The sequence below is a fragment of the Oncorhynchus mykiss genome, chromosome 19, assembly GCF_057628025.1.
Source record: "Oncorhynchus mykiss isolate SJ-2025 chromosome 19, ASM5762802v1, whole genome shotgun sequence".
Classification (NCBI taxonomy): Eukaryota; Metazoa; Chordata; class Actinopteri; order Salmoniformes; family Salmonidae; genus Oncorhynchus; species Oncorhynchus mykiss.
In genome coordinates, this window is record NC_143040.1 from 30190289 (window position 1) to 30212568 (window position 22280).

At 44.2% G+C, this 22280-nt stretch overlaps 1 protein-coding gene across 20 annotated transcripts in view; it reads right to left on the bottom strand.

Annotated features, from left to right (window-relative positions):
• Window positions 1-206: 206 nt before the first annotated feature.
• Window positions 207-22280, bottom strand: part of LOC110497508 (transmembrane protein 131-like) — a 114679-nt gene continuing 92605 nt past the window's right edge. For 6 of the 20 annotated variants that reach the window (XM_090210744.1, XM_090210743.1, XM_090210740.1 and 3 more), the window contains 15 exons: window positions 18177-18286; window positions 17502-17644; window positions 15611-15797; window positions 14585-14770; window positions 14213-14362; window positions 13314-13923; window positions 13019-13134; window positions 12402-12574; window positions 10918-11124; window positions 8445-8523; window positions 7957-8072; window positions 7495-7621; window positions 4532-4608; window positions 4248-4387; window positions 207-560 (listed from right to left, as the gene is read on the bottom strand). In XM_090210744.1, coding sequence (XP_090066870.1) covers window positions 243-560; window positions 4248-4387; window positions 4532-4608; window positions 7495-7621; window positions 7957-8072; window positions 8445-8523; window positions 10918-11124; window positions 12402-12574; window positions 13019-13134; window positions 13314-13923; window positions 14213-14362; window positions 14585-14770; window positions 15611-15797; window positions 17502-17644; window positions 18177-18286 — 2739 coding nt within the window. In that variant the 3' untranslated portion in view covers window positions 207-242. Of the gene's footprint in view, window positions 561-4247; window positions 4388-4531; window positions 4609-7494; window positions 7622-7956; window positions 8073-8444; window positions 8524-10917; window positions 11125-12401; window positions 12575-13018; window positions 13135-13301; window positions 13924-14212; window positions 14363-14584; window positions 14771-15610; window positions 15798-17501; window positions 17645-18176; window positions 18287-22280 lie in introns of all 20 variants that reach the window. The other 14 variants (XM_090210742.1, XM_090210741.1, XM_036954445.2 and 11 more) reach the window with 3 other exon arrangements.

Here is a 22280-nt window from a genome sequence, read left to right on the forward strand (position 1 = left end):
TCAAGTTCAAAACTTTTTTTATTTTTTTTATTTTCTATGATCAAAACTGCAAAACATCTAGAAAAATATACAACAAATGCTTAACTTTTCACAACATTGAACGTTTGAAAAAAAAAAAGGAACATAAAAGTAAAGGAATATTCAAATTTTTCCCCCATTATCGATAAAAGCACATTAATTTCTTGTTCCTTTATTTTATAGCATCGTTTTTGTTTGTTGTCGTCGGTTATGCCAGGTTTTTATTAAACGTCGCCGCAGTAGCCCGAGTCGTTGGACAGCTGCGAGTTTGAGCTGCGGTTGGATGAGGAGTTCCAAATGTCCAGGTTCATGTGGGGGCCGAAAGGGTTGAAGCTGGAGTACTGCTTGGGGCGGCACATGCCCCCGGGCTCCCGGTTGAAGGGGGCGTGAGGTGGGGTGATGGGGCAGACGGGGGACACCGGGGACATGGGGACTGAGCGCTCGGGCTGGAAGTGGCTTTGGTATGGCTCACTCTGTGGGGTCCAGATGGAACCGAACAGACTGGACATGGGGGACAGGCTCCTGGTGCCAGGGAAATATGGCTAAGGGGGAAACAAAGCAAGAGAGAGAGAAACAAAATATGGTTTAGAAAAGATATGGCACCATTTATTTTACAAAAAAAATTATCGTATTAAATGTTACTGGACACTTCATTGATGGCAAAAATCTAAAAGTAAAGTTTATGAGAAGCTATGTTTGAATTCCTATACACACAATGTTCCCTCAAGAACTGTTGCCATTTTTAACCACTTCATGTGTCTGAAGGTACAAACTCTGCGATCACAGCGGGCCCAAAGAGAAAATCAAGTGCCCTATAGGTCTACCGCTGACCAATAGGATGGAACAGATGACCGTGTCTGCAGTAGCGTAGCAGGCATAAAAGAAAGCTACAGTAAAGTTGATACTGTGAGATTTCAAAATGAGATTTCAAAAATGACTAGAGAGACTGTCAATGGGTACAGCAAAGAGTTTTTATCAGCCATAAAATGCATGTTCTTCCTATTTCCACTCAGCGCTACAACAAGCACTGCAACAGTAATGAATGAGTAGGAAAGTGCATATATAGGCTTGCATTGTTATTATTTGCGGATTGTTTTTTTTTTTAAATATCGAGGAATATTTCACTTTCTCTGTTCATAGGAGTAACAAATTTGTGCATGAAGCAGAAATAATGCGGTGCGACTCATGTTTCGCCATCATCTGGAAGACGGTGTCCCTTTTTGGTCAGTGGAGGAAAGGGAAAGACCATCAGATGCAGGCACCATAAGCCAAGTAAATATTTTTTATAAAAAGCTAATTATTTGAACATATGCTCACTCAGCTGTGCTTCACAAGTAATACAATAATGATATTGTATAATAAGTAATACAAGAATAATACAAATATTACTGATGTGATCATATAGCCTACCTCAAATTTTGAATTAGATTTTTTTTTAAATGTCCCGAACAACACATTGGCTGGGCAATTCAAGCAAAGACAATATTCGGTCATAACATATTGGGCCTATAGCTTACAGCACAAAACTCATTGCAACAGTACTGTTTTAAATTGGTTAATAGGCTTACATTTTGTAAATCATGTTTTAAAAAAAAATCTGAGTGGTAGATCTCAGCTTGCATTTTGACTCAAATTGATCTTGACTCAGAAAGGGTTGGTGACAACTGTTCTAGAGTTTCCCTGTTAACACTATCAACGTTTCCCTTTTCTGTAGCAATTGTGATCGAATCAACACAATATTCGCCACTTTCAGTGCAACAAATCGAAACTATGCAAGAGATTTTGTTGTAGGCAGAACTCATTGGAGTAGGATTCTATTGCATTGATACGCACTATGCCTGCAGCATACCACCCTGCATACCACTGCTGGCTTGCTTCTGAAGCTAAGCAGGGTTGGTCCTGGTCAGTTCCTGGATGGGAGACCAGATGCTGCCGGAAGTGGTGTTGGAGGGCCAGTAGGAGGCACTCTTTCCTCTGGTCTAAAAAAAAATATCCCAATGCCCCAGAGCAGTGATTGGGGACACTGCCCTGTGTAGGGTGCCGTCTTTCGGATGGGACATTAAACAGGTGTCCTGACTCTCTGAGGTCAATAACGATCCCATGGCACTTATTGTAAGAGTAGGGGTGTTAACCCCGGTGTCCTGGCGAAATTCCCAATCTGGCCTTCAAACCATCACGGTCACCTAATAATCCCCAGTTTACAATTGGCTCATTAATCCCCCTCCTCTCCCCTGTAACTATTCCCCAGGTCATTGATGCAAATGAGAATGTGTTCCCAGTCAATTTACCTGGTAAAATAACAGATAAAAAAATAAAAAACTACTCAGCCTGTGCGGCATAAACAAATCAGAGCTGCAGTAGGCCTATATGCAAATAGACCATTGCCATATATGGATCTGTGCAATTTACTTTGAACTGGACTGTGAGTTGATCCGCTTGTTTTCAGAGCCACATTATTAACATTTGCTAGTTAGTGAGATATTAGCCCATTTGTAGTCAGCAATAGGGGCGTGATTGTTTCCTACAAGAGCGCAAAATGAATACACCTCTAGACATTTTTGAAAAGCAAGTCAGGTAAAGATATTTTTTTTGTCTTAAAGACGCAGTGTTGTATTTTGAGACAGGCTTGAATAAACTAAGTAGCCAATAGGCAGAGGGTAACATAATTTGGGAATAATAATGCATTTTATTTTGTAAAGTGGTTTCTTGCATCAAACAACATTTTCAGTCACCTCCTTGTCTGAAGATTAATGTCAAGCCCTGCATGTTTTTCTTTCTTCAAAAGTCTCATGGAATGTAGACCTACATTGAACACCACACATTGGCTGCTACTGTAGGCTGAATGATATAACTGCTATTTCCATGTTAAAATATTATGGGATGTATTTTCTCCATTGTTTTTTTATGGTAGGCCTACACTATGATCAAATAGCCACGGTAGCCTACAAGGCCACTTTTAAAAATGTAATGTAATGCAGGTAGAGCCTCAGTGTTCAGAGTAAATGTTTGAAGTTGTGCTCAGCAGACCAGAAATTTGCTCAATGCCAAAAAATATCTGAGGAAACATTGCACACAAAACATTTGATAATGGAGGTGGTCATAATCTGGCTAAAACAATAAGCATAAAAGCTTCATTTTACAGCCCTGTCACCGCTAGTATTTTGGTATTTACTTTCTGGTTCTTGTTAGAAAACAATTCAATACAATGATGAGTACCATTTATGTGACTTTTACTAAGAATTAGGAAACGAAAGGTATCATCTGTGTCATCAAGCGGTCAGTGACATTGTTTTGTCTAAATAACAGGTAAACAATGGTCTCTTTACCGCCCTTATCTCACCTCATTTGCTCACATCGTATATAGACTTGTTTCTACTGTATTGTTGACTGTATGTTTGTTTTACTCCATGTGTAACTCCGTGTCGTTGTATGTGTCAAACTGCTTTGCTTTATCTTGGCCAGGTCGCAATTGTAAATGAGAACTTGTTCTCAACTTGCCTACCTGGTTAAATAAAGGTGAAAAAAAATTAAATTAAAGCCTAACCGAAAGACTATGATCAACATTGTATTGACCCATGCTGAGGCCAGAACCATGGTGGGTAGTTTGTGAAAAGTGGAAGTTTTCCACTCAAGAGAAGAAGACAAAGCCTCACTCCCTAGATTCCCATTCAAACCACAGAGATTGCAGTTCCTATTTTATAAGCTCTATTTGCTTTGTTACAAATCACACAGTAAGATTGTGATGTTAAATTTGGTAACCACAGACAGCACACCAAAAGGGAAAAACAGAGGTTTCAGAAAACAGACAGTCAACAAAACGGTAGCTCCACAGATTCAGATGAGTTACAATAACACTTATATTGATTTTCCACTTAAATAATTCCAAACAATCCTTTATATTTTATATTAAAATCATAAATATATAATCTTAAATACTACGCATAACTGAGACAGATTTACTAAGTGTTTGCACATGCCTTTTTCAACAAGGAGAAACATTGGGGACGGATCAAAAGGGCAAAATAAAGGTTTGAAGAAAAAAAAAAGAATCTTAAGTGTAAATGAAGGCAGTTTCCTGTTTTAGCTTTTTCTTTGGTGCAGACACTTAGTAAACCTGCACGAAGTCGTGGTTAGGACTAGGTCATTGACTGAGGCAGACGGGGACAGTAATGATAGATATTAGGGGGATTAGGTTGAATGGAGCCAGCAGCGGGTCCCCTTGGGATTACCTTGCTGCCCACACAGCCGGCTGTATCCCAGGTTGAGGGAGCCTCCTGGGAACACTCCTCGTTCCAGCTGGGCCGGTGGCTGTAGGCTACCGCCTGGCTCTCTGGCTGGCACGGGTAACTGTTGTGGAAGTTGGTGTTGCCTGTGGACCGATGGTACAGATACAATGGTAAGTGTTTTTCCCATGATATTTCACCAGGTTGTACCATTGAGCTCAAACGCCCTTTTCAAGGGAGACCTGTATAAGACATTTTACACACAATAACACAGTAGATTTGACGCCTACCTGCTGACATGTAATTGCCCTGGCCACAGTATGCATACGGGCTGTTACATTGGCTGTTGGCACTGTTCCAAGGGAAGCTGTTCAAGAACACAAATATACATTAACGAAAACACAAAATCATAAATGAGCTAACACACATAATTTCACAATAAAAAACGTATATGATTTGACAGGTAGCCACATCACAGGGGTAAACACATTTGCATTTATTAAGGATCCCTGGAGTCCAGCAACATTAAGGCAGTTACATATAATAATTACATGACATTACATTTCACAACACATTAAGTCTGTGCACTCAGGCCACTACTCCAGTACCACATATCAACAATACAAAAGCCATATTCATAGTGGTTTTAAGAAGGCAGAGCAGCGCTTTATTATGGACAGACTTCTCCCCATCTTAGCTACTGTTGCATCAACACCTCCAAGCAGTTTAGTCACCTCAACTTGCTCAATTTCCACATGATTCAATACAATATGTAGTTGAGGTTTAGGGTTTAGTGAATAATTTGCCCCAAATAAAATGCTTTTAGTTTTAGAAATATTTCGGACCAACTTATTTCTTGCAACCCATTCTGAAACTGACGGCAGCTTTTTGTTAAGCGTTTCAGTGATTTCACTCGCTGTAGTAGCTGACGTGTAAAGTGTTGAGTCATCCGCATATATAAATACAGAGAATTCCTGATTCCATCTGGATTTTGTTGGAGGCTTCCATTAAAGAACAACCTTTGTGTTCTGTTAGACAGGTAACTCTTTATCAACAATATATTTGGGGGTGTAAAGCCATAACACATACGTTCTTCCAGCAACAGAGTATGATCGATAATATCAAAAGCCGCACAGAAGTCTAACAAAACAACTACTACAATCTTTTTATTATCAATTTCTCTCAGCCAATCAGTCATTTGTGTAAGTGCCGTGCATGTTGAATGTCCTTCACTATAAAGTGTTGAAAGTCTGTTGTCAATATGTTTACTGTAAAATAGCATTGTAGCATAAATACAAATAAATATGGTCAAACACAATTTGGTAACAGGCTGATTGGTCGGCTATTTGAGCCAGTTAAGGGGCTTTACAATTCTTGGGTAGCGGAATGACTTTTGCTTCCCTCTAGGCCGGAGAGCACACACTTTCTTATAAGCTTAGAATGAAAATATGGTAAATAGGAGTCACAATATTGTACGCTATTATCCTCAACAATTTTCCATCCAAGTTGTCAGACCCAGGTGGAATTTTTCACCTCTTCCACACTCACTTTTCGGAATTCAAAATGACAATGCTTGTCTTTCATAATTTGGTCAGATATACTTGGACGTGTCGTGTCAGCGTTTGTTGCTGGCATGTCATGCTTAAGTTTGCTAATCTTGCCGATGAAAACAAATCATTAAAGTAGCTGGCAAGGTGCTGCAAAGCGTATTACCATCCTTCATTTATCTTTGTTTCATAGGATAGTTTATTCTTTTCATTCAGCTTAGTCACATGATGTCTCAGTTTGCAGTACTGTACATTTGCCAATAGGTTGTGCAGCCAGACTTATTTGCCATTCCATTTGCCACATCCCTCTCAACCATAAAATGTTTAAATTCCTCATCAATCCACGGGGATTTATCCGTTTTTACAGTTATTTTCTCAATGGGTGCATGCGTATTAGTGACTGGAAAAAGCAATTTCATAAACGTGTCAAGTTCAGCGTCTGGTTGCTCCTCAGTACACACCAGCAAATGTTCTTTACATCATCAACATAGGAATCACTACAAAATGTATTGTATTACCTCTTATACACTATATTAGGCCCAGCCTTTGGAACTTTGGTTTTCCTAAATATGGCTACTATATTGTGATCACTACATTCGATGGATTTGGATACTGCTTTAAAGCAAATGTCTGCAGCATTAGTAAAGATGTGATCAACACATGTTGATGAATTCCTTCCTATGCTGTTTGTAAATACCCTGGTAGGTTGACTGATAACATGAACCCAGAGTGGGGGTGGTGCAGCGGTCTAAGGCACCGCATCTCAGTGCAAGAGGCGTCACTACAGTTCGAATCCAGGCTGTATCCCATACGGCCGTGATTGGGAGTCCCATAGGGCGACGCACAATTGGCCCAGCATCGTCCAGGTTTGTCCTGGGTAGGCCGTCATTGTAAATAAGAATTTGTTCTTAACCGACTTGCCTAGTTAAATAAAGGTTGCAGGCACTGGTTACAGTTTGAAGCTTTTTCTTGAGTGGGCAGCTTGATGAAAGCCAGTCAATATTAAGGTCACCCAGAAAAATATACCTCTGTTGATATCACATACATTATCAAGCATTTCACACATATTATCCAGGGACTGACTGTTAGCAGTTTGTGGTCTATAGCAGCTTCCCACCCGAATGGGCTTTAGGTGAAGCTGGTAAACCTGAAGCCATATTACTTCAACAGTATTTAACATGAGATCCTTTCTAAGCTTTACAGGAATGTGGCTCTGAATATAGACAGCAACACCTCCACCACTGGCATTTCTGTCTTTTCTGTAGATGTTATAACCATGTATTGCTACCACTGTATCATCAAAGGTATTATCTAAGTGAGTTTTAGAATATGAATGTCATCTATTATTAGCAAGTTATTTCATGAACCTTGTTTCTTAGGATACATATGTTAATGTGGGCTATTTTTAGCACTCTCCTGGCATTCTTGATTGTTTTAATTGCTTTACTAGGAAGCTTATGAGAAGTAGGTAGACATGAGAATGTTTTTTTATGTTTGAGGTAATAGTGCAGGGTGAGCTGCACACAGTCGACTTCCTACTAGGGCACACCACCTCAGGTCTATAAACTCTGGTTCATAGGCAAATGCTTACTGTATACAATAGCTGTATGATCGACATGGCCTGACAATCAAAATGGCTTCCTAAGCTACAACATGATTGTAGAAAAGACACCATTTGTAAATTCCCTCTCGGCTTAGTGACATACCCATTGAAGGGGGCTGAGGCTTGAGGTACGTAGGGCACGGCCTCTGAGGCGTTGTACCTGAACTCATTGGTGAGGGGCACAGAGGGAGCCGACCAAGTCTCCTCAGGAAAATACTGTCCCGCCACACCTGAGAGAGAAGAGGGAAACAATTAACATAGAGCATTTATAACAAGGTAAGCAGTAACACAGGCTTTATAGTAGGGTTGGAAAAAAAGCCTGCATACTTGGCTGTCCAGAAAGAGGGTTGGTCATCCCCGATTTATGACACCAAACATTTACAGCAATCGCACTCTTTCGCGAAACGCATTTATGCAATGACAAACAAAACAATACCCTTACATGCTGATTTTATAGCACTTCCCTTTTTGAGATCAACTTTCTATTTATAACAGACAAGACATTTTACACACAGATTCTGATGTCCAGGTATGTCAACATTTATTGACTGAGCACTTCACTCACCCATGGTGCTGTCCGTGCGGGCTTCTACAGAGGCGAAGCAGGGGGCAAAGCTGGAGGGCACTGGGGCGGGCTCTGTTGGGCTTTGGCAAGGCTCCTTCCTGTACAGGTTATTCATGCTGCACACCAGGGGACATATATAGCACTTTGAGATTATGTGTGTAATGAAAAGCACTTAACAAAATGTACATAAATAATGATCATTATTATTGGAACTTTGACTTCTCCATTAGGGTTGATAGGATCAAAGTGTCTTTGTCAGTAAGGACTTTTAGAATGATAGTACACTTCTTGAAACACTATAAGAGTGGTTCAGTTGGTTAGAGTATGGCCGGGCCTGCCACACTACAGTTGTGGGTTGAACTGTAAGTAGCTTTATATAAAATAGCCTGCTAATTTTTTTTAGTTTATTTATCTGTCTGTGTTTGTGCGATTAAATCAGTTAATGTGTGTGTGTGTGTGTGTATGTGTGTGTGTGTGTGTGTGTGTACCTCTGGGCCTTGTAGGTGGAGTTCATGGTCTGGTAGCAGTCCCTCTCGGCTGGGTAGACGCCGTACTGCATGGAGTCCCCTGTGGACACAGACACACAGCTACAAATCACAACTCTGACCCTGCTTTCTAATGAAAACATGTTAGTTCATTCATCCCTTTTCTACTATCTCAGCGTCAGAGAGGGAGAGAGAGCGTGGGAGTAGTAATGTTAATCGAAATTGTTAAAACAATTAAATAACAATTCTAATAAATGCAACAGTAAAAATATTACAAATTTTGATTTTTTTTAAATCAATCAGATATTGACTGAATTTTTGCACATAAAACATTATACTGGCACGGACAAATAACGAATGGAGTTCAGGCATTTTGGTTGGAATTCAGGTATTACATTTATTATAAAATGTCAATGTTTTTTTCCCAGGTATTTTTTTAATACTTTGTGATAGAATTAACAATATTATGTGCCTCATTTGCCTGGGTGTATTTGCATTCATTAATACATTTATATAAAGGGCCTACCTGCACTTACCTGCACTGTCTAGACAGCCTCATGAATGATTCATTATAGTTGTCATGTTCTCTTGCATAATTCAACAAGTGTGTCAAGTGAAGGATAACCATGCGTTTTTAAAATCAAAACACTAGCTCTGGATTACACCCATTTATACCTGCTTTCCATTGTTTGCGAGATCAGACATAATATCACTATAATCTAAGCTTTAACTTTCAGAAGTTGCTTTGACTTGAGCGCCACTAGTTTGCAAACATTTGAACTAAATCATGACTTTTTTTTCTTTTTTTGATTGCACATAAATCTAAACCGATCAAAATAAGATATCTTTCTTGTGATGTAACTGTCGAGACGGTGCGTTAAATCCCAGACGTTGTGTTAGCGTTCTTATAGATGCACAGGAAAACCAATGTATTCCATTGAGCCCATTTCAGCCATTACCAGAGTGGTCATTAGAAACATTTCTGGGGTCCTTATGTCAACGAGAAAAAAACAATGGCACTAGCAAGTGTGAGAAAAGTCATCAGAGTAAGAGATTTAAGTGACAAGTGGCACCCCTCAAAACACAGGAAATAGATGGCTGAGAGAGAGAACTGTAGACAGAGAAAGAGGGAGAGAGAAAAATGGGCGGAGAAAAAGAGAGATGGAGAACAGGTGAGGTGAAAGATGGATGCAACATTTCCATGTCTGATGAGGTGTACACTGAGGTGGATTCAGAGATGGGGAATTTGAGAATCTCAGCCCTAACCAAGACAGACAAAGTCACTCAGAGCCAAAGGACAAGAAAACATCTGGCCTAACCTAACCCAGCACCACGGTGCTCTGTAGAGTCTCCAGTCCCACTTCCAACCCCCCCCCCCCCCCCCCCCCCCCCCCCAGGCCTCGGAACTCCAGAGCATAGGTCCGGACCTACTATTCTGGAGTGAAAGGAGGACATTTTGATGAGAAGCACATGTGCGGGATGGAATGGAGACACGTGGCTATGCTGATGAAAGACAGAGCAACAGATGAGACGGAGAGAGAGTTGGGAATAGTAAAGGAGCAATATGTAGGGACCAGGGGTAAAAAACACATTCCCCAAAGTTAATCTGTGACTCTAGGGCAGGGTTCTCTAACCCTTCCTGCAGGCTTCCTGCAGGTAGCCTAGCGGTTGGGCCAGTAACCGAAAGGTCGTTGGTTCAAATCCCCAAGCCACATATGTGAAAAACTATTGTTATTAACTAACCGTGGCGCTAGATTAGGGTTAAAGTGAAAACCTACAGGACGGTAGCTCTCCTGGAACAGGGTTGAAGAGCCCTGCTCTAGGGGCACGATTCCTGATAAGAGCAGCGCAGTGGTTGTGACAGTGTATGCACTTTCCCTGTCCAAGGTGCTGCAGTAGCGAGTGGGGGGAATGTGTATACATTGAGTGTACAAAACATTGGGAACAACCTCAATTCGTCGGGGCATGGACTCTACAAGGTGTTGAAAGCATTCCACAGAGATACGAGGTCATGTTCACTCCAATGTTTCCCACAATTGGATGTCCTTTGGGTGATGGACCATTCTTGATGCACACATGTGAAAAACCCAGCAGTGTTGCAGTTCTTGACACACAAAACTGGTGCGCTTGGCATCTACCACCATACACCTTTTCAAAGGCACTTCAATCTTTTGTCTTGCCCATTCCCTCTGAATGCACACATACACACATAATCCATAATTGTCTCAAGGCTTAAAAATCCATCTTTAACCTGTCTCCTCCACTTCATCTACACTGATTGAAGTGGATTTAACAAGTGACATCAATAAGGGTTCATAGCTTTCACCTGGATTCACCTGGTCCCTCTATGTCATGGAAAGAGCCTCATGTCCTGTATACTCGGTGTATAGATAAAAGTGTGCTTGTGTGTGTTGTATATAGTGCAGTGTGTATATGTGTGTGTGTGAGCGTGCATACTGCAGTAGTGCGTTCATACTTTTCCTGGCTGAGGTAGTGCAGTGGTGTGTGCGGTGGTGCGGGGCGTCGGGGTCCTTGTCTCCCTCAACGCTGCTGGCAGAACTCCAGCTGCCCCAGCTGCCGCGGCTGGCCCGCACGCTACCTGATGAGCTGCCCGAGTCTGAGCCCGATTCGCAAGCCACGCGCCGCTCCACACACTTCCGCCGTGGCCGCACCAGACACACACCTAGAACAGGAAGGAGGGCAAGAGATGTTGAGGACTGTGTAAAGCCTGTGGCCGATGCAGTAACACTCCAAGGCCAGTCAAATACAACGCTCAATCCCTTCAATCCCCATGGCCAACCTTCCTAAGGTTCTCCCACTTGCATATCTTCCCTTCTGTTTCCAACTGTTTAAATGAAAATGTAAAGTGTAAAGAAAGAAAGAGATGCTGAGGACTGTCCAATGTTCAATATAAAATGTAAATCTACTAACTTTAACTCCTTCACTCTCGTCTTTAGCCATCGCATTTAATTGGGAATTCCCAATGTTTCTGATAATGTGGCAAAACTGGATATGGCAAAACTACCATGTCAATGTGTTAGAAAAAGAAAAAAGGCACTTTGGCACCTTCTTGTGGTCAGTCGGGTGTAAAGACACTTAGAGATGTCCATATCATCATCACAGACACAGCAGAATGCTTTTAACAGGATGGTGGTTTAGGTGAGGGGTAGGGTTTAACTTTGGTGAAGTTAACCACAGACTGGCAGATATAGCCACAGGTTATCAAGTGGTTGAGGGGTGTAACCATAGATGTCCCAGCTTTTTGAGTGTATGTGTGTGTTTGTCAGGGTTTCCGTTATCCGGTAATAGCCTGCTCTTGGCCTATAACATATGAAACCGCTCGCATGTGTGCTGACAGTTGCGCATCGCTGCGCGTATAATGTGAAGAAATAATAGTTGATCAACATTTTAAGCTAAACGTTGTGATCTGTTGAGTCAAACTCATTGCTTTTTAACAGTTTATTTTTTATGTAGCCTAGGCCTACAGGTTGCATGAATTTGGGATCCATCGTCTCACAACTGTCCCAGAGTATGTTTGGAATAGGCCATTTCTTTCTCGATAAGCTGACCAATAGAATAGGTAAACGTTTATACCATGGGGGATAGTAATTGACATAGGTTAGTGATTTTGCTGTTCGTTATTCTTCTTCTTGGCTGAGAAAAAGTAAATGTGGACAGTTCTTCTAACATCTTCAAAGTGCACATCAGAATTCGGTATTCCGCACGTTGCATTCTCGACTTGCAACAACAATGTTCTGTTAATATGAATTACCACCATCTAAAATGTGATTTTTGTCATTCTGCGAACCATGGGTGGACGCCCTAATCAGCTACGCACCCAAATGCATATGAGTCCGGTAGATTTCTTAAATGTCCGGTCAATTAAAAGGTTGCTGGTCAAATTTCCCCCCCCACATTTTCCTAACGGAAACCCTGGTGTGTGTATGTATATGTACCCACCGTTCTGTTTGAGGGGGCTGCCGGGGTTGGGGCTGGGCTTTGGTGCGTCTGTTTTTCCTGTGGAGCAGCGGTTCCGAGTGCGGGTTCCGTTCATATTCTGTTGTTGTTCTCCCGTTCTCCACTCCGGCTCCCTCTCCTGCACTGACATCACAACCACGCTGTGTTCAGGTAGCCTGTGGGAACAGCAAAGACCAATGTCCCTTTTCAATGTCTTCACATTTCCTGCAGTGATTCTACAATCAACAGGGTTACAAACCTTCAACACAGCTGAATGTTCTACTATAAACGCCTGCTGAGGGTAGCTAATTAACGGTTGTTTCATAAATTTAAATCAATCCCAAATCGAAATAATCAAATTCACCATTTCACTTTCTACCCAGTTAGAAAATATTAACGTGAAATGTTTTACTTTTGGTCAATGAACAATAGCCGCGGTGTGAATTAGGTGCATAACATGTGTGTGGGATGAATAGGTTCATCCCAAGCAATGGCTTATTGAAGATTGTCCTTTGAGTGCTGTCAATTTCATTCAAAATGGAATTCTGCACCAAACCATTTGTCAAGATTAATTTGTAAGTGAGTCTATCGCCGTCTATCGATTTGAAGATGCCAGGTACCCAGAAATCCCCTCTGTGTTCTTCTTGCGACTCTTTTTTGCCTTGTTGTTCCCGGCTGGGACACCAGCCTCCGTCTTCTCTGCCTTCTTCCTCTGGCTTTTACCATCTTCTTTGGTCTGGAGGGAGAGAGAACGAGAGAAAGATTACATTCACATTTCCACCCTGTACTGAAGTACTTAGATTGCACACAAAAAAATCTCGACAGAGCTGTAGGAGAAACCAGGCTACAAGCATCAATCAGAGCGAGCTATCAAATAAAACCAAGTAATAGCCAATTGATCACCCTGTGTATCACCTCCAGCTCAGAGTTGTCCCTTTTCTCTGTTGTGTCCCTCTTCTCTGCAAACTGCGAATGTGTACCGAGGTCGTACCCTTTCTCTGTCACGGGGCTGCACAGCAGGAGACCAGGTCGGGGGCCCGGGCCCACAGTGACATTGTCGGGGAAGCCGGCTTGTGTTTCCACAGGAAACATAACCGCGGCCGGCCCCTTGCTGTCCTCCCCCTGGGCGGCGCTCTGTGGGGGAGCTTCCTTAAAGTGCTGTGTCGTTTTCTTAACGTCGATTTGACAGAGGAACGTGGGCTCGATGTTGTTGCAGGCGTCCGTGCTCAGGTAAGGTTCCAGGGTTCCCAGGTCGGAAGTTAGGTCTAGTTCCCGCTCTTCCTCGGGCGCCGTCGCCGCTGTGGCGGAGGAGCTGGTTTTGTACTTGCCGTAGTAAACAGACACCTTATGTTTCTTCTGTGGCTGGGAGGGGGTGGTGGAGGCACCCTTCTTGGAGGAGGAGGAAGAGGGGAAGGGCTGTGGTCGGGGGGTGGAGCCGTTGGCCACTGCCGGGGAGCCACGCCCCTTTCCTTTGTCGGAGTTGTGGCAGGTCTCCACGTACGTCTTGCAGCTGCCCTTCATTTTACTGGACACGGACAACAACCAGTTAGAGACTGTGTATGTGTAAACCCATACCAGTGCATTATCTCCAGGTAATCAAATGGGTGATAAGCTTCATTTAAAGAACAAAATTAGTTCAGGTTTATGTAGATAACATGCAACTACTTTTACAACATGGTTGATGGAACACTTTTACTGGAGTGTTATATCAAGTACCACCAACACATCTAACTTGAATCATGTTTTATATTGGTAATTAACCATGTAAAACCGTTGATGTAGGGTACAAATATTTGATTGGAAACGGGTCTTACTTGACTCCGTTGGGGGTGATGTTGTTGACGGGGCCGTTGTCCCGGGACAGGGCAGAATTGTAGACGCTCCGGGTGGTGGGGCAGGAGAACTGAGACAGGATGTACTGGGCCTGATGGAAAGCCATCAGACAAACACCCGCCAGGGAGAAGCTGAGAGGAGAGAGAGGGGATATGGCTGGTTATTCATTTGTTATACCAGTGCCAACAAATTGACAGAAAGAAGTAGACACCTGTAATCTGCTTGGGGAGTCAACCTGAAACCTCTTTAATGCAACAACAAAAAATCATGACGCTGTGTTCGACATTGGCTTTTCTTCGCCCAACGTTGGCACTAAGTTAGTACTGGTCTATGCGTCTCGGGGTGGCACTGACCAGGTGAAGATGAGGGTGACCACCCAGAATGTCTCCTCCCAGCTGGGTCTGGGCACCACTTGAGCACAGAGGGGCAGCATGTGGTGGGGCAGCGTCACGTTGAGGGTGAAGGGGAACAATGAGCCGCGCGACGTCACCAGGGTCAGGTCCCGGATCACCCAGGACGACGTGAAGTCTGGAGTGAACCTGGAGGAGGGAGAGAGGGGGGTGGAGAAAGAGAGGGAGGAAGGAGGGAGAAGGTGGAGCAAGAGAAGGGGAGGGAGAAGGTCGAGCAAGAGAAGGGGAGGGAGAAGGTGGAGCAAGAGAAGGGGAGGGAGAAGGTGGAGCAAGAGAAGGGGAGGGAGAAGGTGGAGCAAGAGAAGGGGAGGGAGAAGGTGGAGCAAGAGAAGGGGAGGGAGAATGTGGAGTAAGAGAGGAGGAGGGAGAAGGTGGAGAAGGGGAGGGAGAAGGTGGAGTAAGAGAAGGGGAGGGAGAAGGTGGAGCAGGAGAAGGGGAGGGAGAAGGTGGAGTAAGAGAGGAGGAGGGAGAAGGTGGAGCAGGAGAAGGTAGAGTAAGAGAAGGGGAGGGAGAAGGTGGAGTAAGAGGAGAGAGAGCGAGCGAGCGATGAAGGGGGAAAAGAGGAAGGTGAAAAGGAAGTGGGGGAGATTACGAGAAGGGGTGAGAGGGTAGACAACCAAAGAGGAAAGAAAGAGGGGGAAGTGGAGATAGAGAAAATATAAGTTGAGACAGTGGGGGGAAAAGGAGAGAAGGAGATGAGAGGTCAATGAGCGATACAAATGTCCAAAAACAATTTCTTGATATGTCTCGTATAACAACAAATGATCGACTGAACAATACAAACGTCTTGATACGTTTGGATTTAATACAAAAATGATACATCCATTTTTCTTTCATTACTTTATGTACCCTTCACTTGAAAGTAACCTGAAGCATGTACACACACTACTGCTGAGTTAATACAAAATATGTTCACATAAAAAAAAGTTCAACAACAATCTGCGTCCATTCTTCCGACATTTGACTTACGCAATGGTGATCTCGGACGAGGAGTTGTGGTCCAGGCTGAATGACCTGCACTGCATCACCTCGAAGCCGAAGCCCTGGCACTTGTAACCGTTGATGTTCATGGACGTGACCGTAAGGGGCAGCTCCCCGGCGTTCTCCACCCTGAAGCTCTTCCGGATGGCAAACAGAGGCTTGTTGGCGCGCAGGCCTGGGAGGTAGATGGGAGGAAGCATTTTTTGTTTGATGCATAAAGAACTTAGGAAATAGATGAATGTAGCCAGCCACACACTCTTAAGAACAGTAGAGCAAGACAAGAGTCCCAAATGGCACCTTATTCCTTCTATAACGCACTGCTTTTAACCAGGGTCCCTACTTTTGACCAAGTACGTCACTATAAAGGGAATAGGGTGACATTTGGTATGCCACCAAGGATTAACTAGCCTAGGTAGGAGAACACACAGATAAGACACGCTTTATTGTCCGTTTAATTACAATAAATCTGCTTTGTGCCATTAAAAGGAGTTTATTACAGGTTGTACAGCAGAACTACCACACTAAGACAACGATTAAGCAGCCTAGTTTCAAATTCAAGGGCCTTATAAATTGAGTTTGAATTCCAAATTTGATATCCTACCAATTAACCTGAAAGGCATTGCATTCAATTTTCCAATACCACAAAGCATCGTCATTTGCCTTGACTAATGAATTGTATTAGTAATGCATTCAAATATTGATAAACATCTAATAAGATCTAGCTACATAGAGTGCATACACTTAGGGGTGGGCGGTATACCGTGTTTTACGATATAACGGTATTCCACACCTAGCCCCTCTCCCTTTCCCTCATGGAGCGCATTTGCTGTTCCTCGACCACGAGACACTTGCGTTTAGTCTGCATGCAGCACAGCAACAGCAACAACGTTGATGACAACGATGCTGTTTTCACTTTGCTTCTTAATATAAATCCACTAGCATTCTATAATTACACTTAGTTTGTGTTTCTTACGTCTGCAAACAGCTAGTTTGTCTTTTCTTAGCAAGTTGGGTCTTAATCTTGTTAGCCACTAATGCTAATCGATGTTAGCTGGCTAGCATACCAACATAGCAGTGATGGTGTTGACCTAAATCAGCATGTTGTTTGTGCAACAGTCTCTTCTAAATCAAAGAGAAATACGCAAAGCATGAATATGTTAGATACATGAAGTAGCTAAGAGAAAATATTAAATGTAGCCAAAGATTATAGGGTCTCCAAGGAAACACTTATTAACACTTTGGTTCCTACCCTGTCACAATAACTCCTCCCTGGCATTTTAATTTGTTGTCATGTCAAACAACACTGTATTCAAAGTGCCCACTATTATATTCGAACTATAGAATTCAAATAATCATTAGTTCACCCAAGTGTTGTGCTCTAAATCACAAGTCAAATCACAATTGCAACATTTGGTTAAAAAAATAAGGCCTAGATTGTTTGCCCATATCGTGCAGCCCTTCGTGGCAGTGTGGAAATGATCTCAAATAAGTGCAGGAAACACAGAAATGTATGAAAATGTTTGGTTGAAATGAACAGCATAAAACAAATCAAAATGGACCCATTGGAATCACTTAGAATGTTTGTGTTGCCAGCCTAGGGTCACATATTACTCATACAGCAAATGTAGAACTTTTAGTATTCAAAAATATAAAATCCCATCCTTTTTTTATATTGTGATATGATATTTTGGCCATATCATCCAGCCCTACATATACCGCACTTAAATTAAATATAATCAAACCCTAGCATTGATGATTTTTGTGGTTTTTGATTTTTCTGGTTGTTGTTATTGCCACTAGGAGCACAAACTAGATTTTCTCTCAATGAGAGAAAGGTGGATAAATTACAAATATAAAATGAACCGAGTGGTTGGCTCACCGTCTCGGCATTCCATGAGGGTGGACTGAGGGACATTGAAGCGTAATGAGGCCCCGGGGCCCGGCAGCTTGCCACCCACTCTCAGCAGCTCCTTGGACCCATGGCCCCGCACCGTCACCATGTCAAACACTGTCAGGTTGTTCCTGAGACAAAGAGACACCAAGGAAGAGAGAAAGAAAAAAGGAGAAAGAGAGTCAGACGGGCTCAAGACTCAGCTCCCCGACTTCCTGTTCCTCACGCTCCAAAAGCAGAGTGACAGACAAGACTTGAACAGAATGGCAACTCAACACTAGACAGTCACCAATGCTGTGATTCACCAAAACCAGACACACAGCACATGGCACCATACTCAAATCTGTCAAATGTCATTAAAATACCTGGTGCCATCTAGTTTGGCTACATTATAGCCCAAAACAACCACAAATGTGGAAAAACATCAACTACAAATCTATGTTCGCATAGTACTGCAAATAACTACTGTAATATCAGTGCTCATATCAAAATCGTGCATGCACAAAAGACTGCAACTACTGGTACCAGTGTGCAACAATTGGGGGGAATTATTCACAGTACTGTTTATGTGGCCATTTTGTCTTTGTTAGTTCATATGAAATATGAATATCAGAAGACTATTTCTAAATGTGTCATAATGTAGAGGTGACAATTATAGTGTACCTGATGAGTAGGATGGTGGTGGTGGGTTTGTGTTCAGAGGGGGTGAACACCACGGCCACCTCCCTGCTCTCCCACGGCTGGAGGAGGAGACGCAGGACTCCCTCACCCTCCTGCAGACAACACAGAGGGCGAGGGTTAGTGGAAATGGTTCATATATCACTGCATAGCACACTTTATATAGCAAGTATTATTCAACTGCAGTCTCCTGGACAGCTGAAAAACTTCTGGGTTTGTCTGTATCAGGCATATTAAGAGTAGGAGTGCTGATTTAGGATCAGGTCTTGCCTGTCCATGAAACCTTATTCATTTTGATCTAAAAGGGCTGAGACGCTTGGCTTTCATTCTCTACTTATCATGGACCGATTCAGACCTGGGACACCAGGTGAGAGGCCAATGATTGAAGACCGCATTGGTTTCCCATAACTAGAGCAGGGTATCTCAATCCATTCCTGAGGGGGGACCCCCAGGGGGTTCACATATTTGTGCTAGCCCAGGACTAACCTGGATTCCCTAGGAGTGGATTGAACAAATCTGAGCTGGAGTGTCAAAAGAAAGGAATTACTAAAACACATACATCAAAATGCAATTAGGACCAAAGAATAATGCAATAAAAAGACAGGAAATGGCCGCTCAATGTTTGCCGCAAGGCTGGTGACTTAGCTAGCGATCCACCATAGGTCCATAAAATACCACACTTGGGAGCAGCAAACATTTCCTAGAATTTCATTGTAATGGGGTGGGGTGAAGTTTCCCCTAGGTACAAATCTAGGATCAGCTTCCCCTCCGCCAGTCCTAACCTTAACCATTAATGGGGGAAATGCAAAACTGACCCAAGATCCGCATCTAGGGGCAACATCACACTAGTGTCATGTATTGTCATGTTGTGTCTTGTTTCTGTCCTTTCCCTTCACCCTGTCTCCCTCTGCTGGTCGTTATTAGGTTACCTTTTCTCCCCCTCTTTCCCCCAGCTGTTCCTTGTCTCCTCCTAACTACCTCGTCACCCCTTTTCCCACCTGTTCCCTTTTTCCCTCTGATTAGTCCTCTATATCTCTCTCTGTTTTTGTTTCTGTCTTTGTCGGATTCTTGTTTGTGTTATTCATGCCTGAACCAGACTATCGTCATGTTTGCTGCAACCTTGTCCTGTCCTGTCGGAATCTGCCGGTCCATCTGAGCCTACGTATGTTTTGTTATTAAAGAAGCCCTGTTTACGTTAGTTCGCTTTTGGGTCCTCATTCACGCACCTTAACAGAAGAATCCGACCAAGAATGGACCCAGCGACTTCGGACCCTCTCCACTCAGCCGTCGAGATCCAGGGAGCGATGCTAGGCAGACACGAGCAGGAATTGTCTGCTGCTCGACATGCCGTTGAGACCCTGGCCACCCAAGTCTCCAACCTCACAGAACAGGTTCACCATCTCCGCCTCGATCCACCGGCCACTTCCAGGGCTTTCGAATCTCCGGAGCCCAGAATCAATAACCCGCCGTGTTACTCTGGGGAGCCCACTGAATGCCGCTCGTTCCTCACCCAGTGTGATATTGTGTTTTCTCTCCAGCCCAACACTTACTCCAGGAGCACTGCTCGTGTCGCCTACGTCATATCTCTTCTTACTGGACAGGCTCGTGAGTGGGGCACGGCAATCTGGGAGGCAAGGGCTGAGTGTACTAACCAGTATCAGGACTTTAAGGAGGAGATGATACGGGTTTTTGATCGATCTGTTTTTGGGGAGGAGGCTTCCAGGGTCCTGTCTTCCCTATGTCAAGGTAATCGATCCATAACAGACTACTCTATTGAGTTTCGCACTCTTGCTGCCTCCAGTGGCTGGAACGAGCCGGCTTTGCTCGCTCGTTTTCTGGAGGGTCTCCGCGCAGAGGTAAAGGATGAGATTCTCTCCCGGGAGGTTCCTTCCAGCGTGGATTCCTTGATTGAACTCGCTATTCGCATTGAGCGACGGGTTGATCTTCGTCACCGAGCTCGTGGAAAGGAGCTCGCGTTCTCCATTGCCCCCCTCTCCGCATCACTACCATCTTCCTCTGCCGGCTCGGGTGCTGAGCCTATGCAGCTGGGAGGTATCCGCATCTCGACTAAGGAGAGGGAACGGAGAATCACCAACCGCCTCTGTCTCTATTGCGGTTCTGCTGGTCATTTTGTCACTTCATGTCCAGTAAAAGCCAGAGCTCATCAGTAAGCGGAGGGCTACTGGTGAGCGCTACTACTCCTGTCTCTCCTTCAAGATCCTGCACTACCTTGTCGGTCCATCTACGCTGGACCGGTTCGTCAGCTTCCTGCAGTGCCTTAATAGACTCTGGGGCGGAGGGCTGTTTTATGGACGAGACCTGGGCTCGGGAACATGACATTCCTCTCAGACAGTTAAGGGAGTCCACGGCCTTGTTCGCCCTGGATGGTAGTCCTCTCCCCAGGATTCAGCGTGAGACGCTACCTTTAACCCTCACTGTTTCTGGTAATCATAGCGAAACCATTTCTTTTTTAATTTTTCGTTCACCTTTTACACCTGTTGTTTTGGGCCATCCCTGGCTAGTTTGTCATAATCCTTCCATTAATTGGTCTAGTAATTCTATCCTCTCCTGGAACGTCTCTTGTCATGTGAAATGTTTAATGTCTGCTATCCCTCCTGTTTCCTCTGTCTCTTCTTCACAGGAGGAGCCTGGTGATTTGACAGGGGTGCCGGAGGAATATCACGATCTGCGCACGGTGTTCAGTCGGTCCAGGGCCACCTCTCTTCCTCCACACCGGTCGTATGATTGTAGTATTGATCTCCTTCCGGGAACCACTCCCCCCCGGGGTAGACTATACTCTCTGTCGGCTCCCGAACGTAAGGCTCTCGAAGATTATTTGTCTGTAGCTCTTGCCGCCGGTACCATAGTCCCCTCCTCCTCTCCCGCCGGAGCGGGGGTTTTTTTTGTTAAGAAGAAGGACGGGTCCCTGCGCCCCTGCATAGATTATCGAGGGCTGAATGACATAACAGTGAAGAATCGTTATCCGCTTCCTCTTATGTCTTCAGCCTTCGAGATCCTGCAGGGAGCCAGGTTTTTTACTAAGTTGGACCTTCGTAACGCTTACCATCTCGTGCGCATCAGGGAGGGGGACGAGTGGAAGACGGCGTTTAACACTCCGTTAGGGCACTTTGAATACCGGGTTCTTCCTTTCGGCCTCGCTAACGCTCCAGCTGTCTTTCAGGCATTAGTCAATGATGTCCTGAGAGACATGCTGAACATCTTTGTTTTCGTTTACCTTGACGATATCCTGATTTTTTTCACCGTCACTCCAGATTCATGTTCAGCACGTTCGACGTGTCCTCCAGCGCCTTTTAGAGAATTGTCTTTTTGTGAAGGCTGAGAAGTGCTCTTTTCATGCCTCCTCCGTCACATTTCTCGGTTCTGTTATTTCCGCTGAAGGCATTAAGATGGATCCCGCTAAGGTCCAAGCTGTCATTGATTGGCCCGTCCCTAAGTCACGCGTCGAGCTGCAGCGCTTTCTCGGCTTCGCGAACTTCTATCGTTGTTTCATCCGTAATTTCGGTCAGGTGGCAGCTCCTCTCACAGCCCTTACTTCTGTCAAGACGTGCTTTAAGTGGTCCGTTTCCGCCCAGGGAGCTTTTGATCTCCTCAAGAATCGTTTTACATCCGCACCTATCCTTGTTACACCTGACGTCACTAGACAGTTCGTTGTCGAGGTTGACGCGTCAGAGGTGGGCGTGGGAGCCATTATTTCTCAGCGCTCCCTCTCTGACGACAAGGTCCACCCTTGCGCGTATTTTTCTCATCGCCTGTCGCCGTCGGAACGTAACTATGATGTGGGAAACCGCGAACTGCTCGCCATCCGCTTAGCCCTAGGCGAATGGCGACAGTGGTTGGAGGGGGCGACCGTTCCTTTTGTCGTTTGGACTGACCATAGGAACCTTGAGTACATCCATTCTGCCAAACGACTTAATGCGCGTCAGGCGCGCTGGGCGCTGTTTTTCGCTCGTTTCGAGTTCGTGATTTCTTATCGTCCGGGCTCTAAGAACACCAAGCCTGATGCTTTATCTCGTCTCTTCAGTAGCCTCCACTGACCCCGAGGGGATTCTCCCTGAGGGGCGTGTTGTC